The sequence below is a fragment of the Trypanosoma equiperdum genome (assembly GCF_001457755.1).
Source record: "Trypanosoma equiperdum strain OVI genome assembly, contig: ctg_135, whole genome shotgun sequence".
Taxonomy (NCBI): domain Eukaryota; phylum Euglenozoa; class Kinetoplastea; order Trypanosomatida; family Trypanosomatidae; genus Trypanosoma; species Trypanosoma equiperdum.
The window spans coordinates 1-2358 of record NW_027123349.1 but is presented as its reverse complement, the minus strand read 5'-3'; the positions used below and the strand labels follow the sequence as shown (position 1 = coordinate 2358).

General features: G+C 46.8%; 1 pseudogene across 1 annotated transcript; it reads right to left on the bottom strand.

Annotated features, from left to right (window-relative positions):
• Positions 1 to 1711: 1711 nt before the first annotated feature.
• TEOVI_000021800:pseudogene lies at positions 1712 to 2287 on the bottom strand (annotated as a pseudogene). Its single transcript is given in 6 exon segments — positions 1712 to 1813; positions 1815 to 1871; positions 1873 to 1971; positions 1973 to 2167; positions 2170 to 2223; positions 2225 to 2287. Coding segments are annotated over 6 exon segments (570 nt in total).
• Between the last annotated feature and the right edge of the window lie 71 nt (positions 2288 to 2358).

Below are 2358 nucleotides of genomic sequence, written 5' to 3'. Positions count from 1 at the left end.
AGCAGAAACCACGCTGAGGGCGAATTTTTTGTCTAGGAGAAAACTGGAATCTTTGCATTCTGTTCCCTCCCACTTGCAGCCATCTTTGCAGTCTGTTTGCGATTTCCCTTTGCACTTATCTGTTGTAGCTGCTGCTCCTCCTGTTTTTTCTGCTTTTGCTTTTTCTGCTTCTTTTTTGGCTTCCTTGCTCAATGTGCACTTTTTCCCCTTCTCTCCTTCAGAGTCAAAAACGCATCCCTTATCTTCTATTTTTTTACAGGCTTCTTGGTCGTCTTTTGCTGCATTACACTCTGATTCCGATTTTGTTTGCTGTCTTGGTGAGGTATTGTCGCCTGTGTTGCTTCCTGCTGCTTGTGCTGACGCCTGGTCTGCGACATTGTGTATTAATGTCGCGACGGAGACATTTAGAAGCCGTAGCCTATCCTCCAGTCGCTGAATGGTCGTCTGCCTTTTTATCAGTTTGTCGGCGATTTCTGCGGCGTTTAGGGCCTTGCTCGCCCATGGTATTGATACGGTTGTCTTGCCCCCTGCCGCCGCGGCTCCGTAAATTACGCAGGCTCCTCCGTTTTCGGCGCTGGTGCCGGCGCACCCCGTTGTTCCGTCTCCTGAAAGTAAACCTAGGACGTACTGCTTCTTTCGGGTAGACGACTGTTTGGTGCTGATCGTTGTGTAGAACGCTGAGATAGCCTGCTGGAGGTTTGCTGTCGTTAATACGGATGTCCCTGCGTGTGTCGGGCAGTTGTTTTTTATTGGCTGCCATGCCGTTGGTACTGTGGCGGCTGCTCCCCACGAGTGTGTGGTTTGGGCGCCACAGTCTGCGCAGCATACCTTGTCAAGGTTGCCTGATACCGCGCCGCAGAGGCAAAGTAAGTCGTGTTTGAGAGATGACCCTGCGCCGGAGCCTGCATCGCCGTTTGCTGCCCCACACACTGTTGCCCTGCTGCTGCCGACCGGCGTCTGCGCGTCGTCGCCGTTTGTCTTTGTGCCGTACACAGCTTCATTGATGGTTTCGTCCAATTCTCTTTTGAGGTTCGGAAACTACTGCAGCGTCGGTTCGGAGTAATCTGCGTAGGCTTGTTCGGCGAGTTGTCGGAGCTGATGTTTGGCTGATGTACTTAGCTTGGCTCCCTGCCATTGTTTGAACTGGTCCGGACTTGAGTGCAGTTTTTGCTTCGCTGCCCGCCAGAACGGGTACTTGGCTTTCCAGTCCGGTGTGTATTGTTTAGATTCGTGTTCTGCTTTAATTGGTGCGCCGTCCCAGTCAGCATCGTTTTTTATAAGTTTTCTGAAAACTTCATCCGCCACAGAAAGATTTATTGCCCCAATCTCCGTGGCTGTCTTTTGTACCTCGCCTTGGTTATCAGTTTGTGCGGTCGCTCCGAGCAGCATGTTGAGGATTGCACACGTACTAGCGTAGTAGCCGCCGTTATCGCCGGGTTCAACATCCGCTGTGACTACGTCTTGCAGCACGACGGAAAAAATGCAAAGCACTGGCATGCTTATCTTGGCGTGTGTTCGGTACATTGGCATGCGCCTCTTTGTAGAAAAGTGTTGTTTGCAGGTATCAGATGTTTCTTTTTATAAATTAGTATTCGAGGCAGGTCAACTTTAAGAACCAGGGTCGTTTAATATTTATTTTACTAATATTACACCGATACTTTAACAACTGCTTTGAGGGTACAACTGTTTGAACATAGCCTATGACTTACCGCCTTTCTTCTCTAAACAAGTCACCTTCTGTAAACGTATCTCTACAAATTTCCCAGTGTTCAAACTTCCTTTGACCTCAACGTATAGAATAAGTCTGAATTTTTCAAAAAATCTTCCGGGCTAAACTGCCTTTTCTCAAACTCCTTGTGCCAAGTAAAGTTTTCTCGCAATCAATTTCGCTTTCTCCTCCCACGCAATAGGCTTCCCAGGAAAATGGATTAAGGGGACTTCTCCAATCACCCCACTAAGTCTCGTGAAAAAATTTCACTTCATAATCCAACCCAATCATACCTCTCTTTAACACAAATCTCTGACCAACAGCTTCTTCCTGAATGGCACTCCATATTAGCAGAGGCTTTGAAATACTTTGATCCGACCGCCACTCCTCACTTCCTTTCAGTAACTCTCCAAATGAATATTCAAACATTTTACATGCACAAACTCTTGCTATCAACTCACCTTCACACTAAGGTAAGGTTTTCCACTTGAAGGTTATTTTAGTAAATGAGGTAACTTTTTTATCCTCTTTTTTGTAACCGGCGTTAAATAACCAATACTGTCTCTTCGCATACTCTTTTACTATATCCTCGTCACCAAACGTATCTTTCCGCTCAGCACTATTTTGAACAAAATATTCCACTGCAGTAT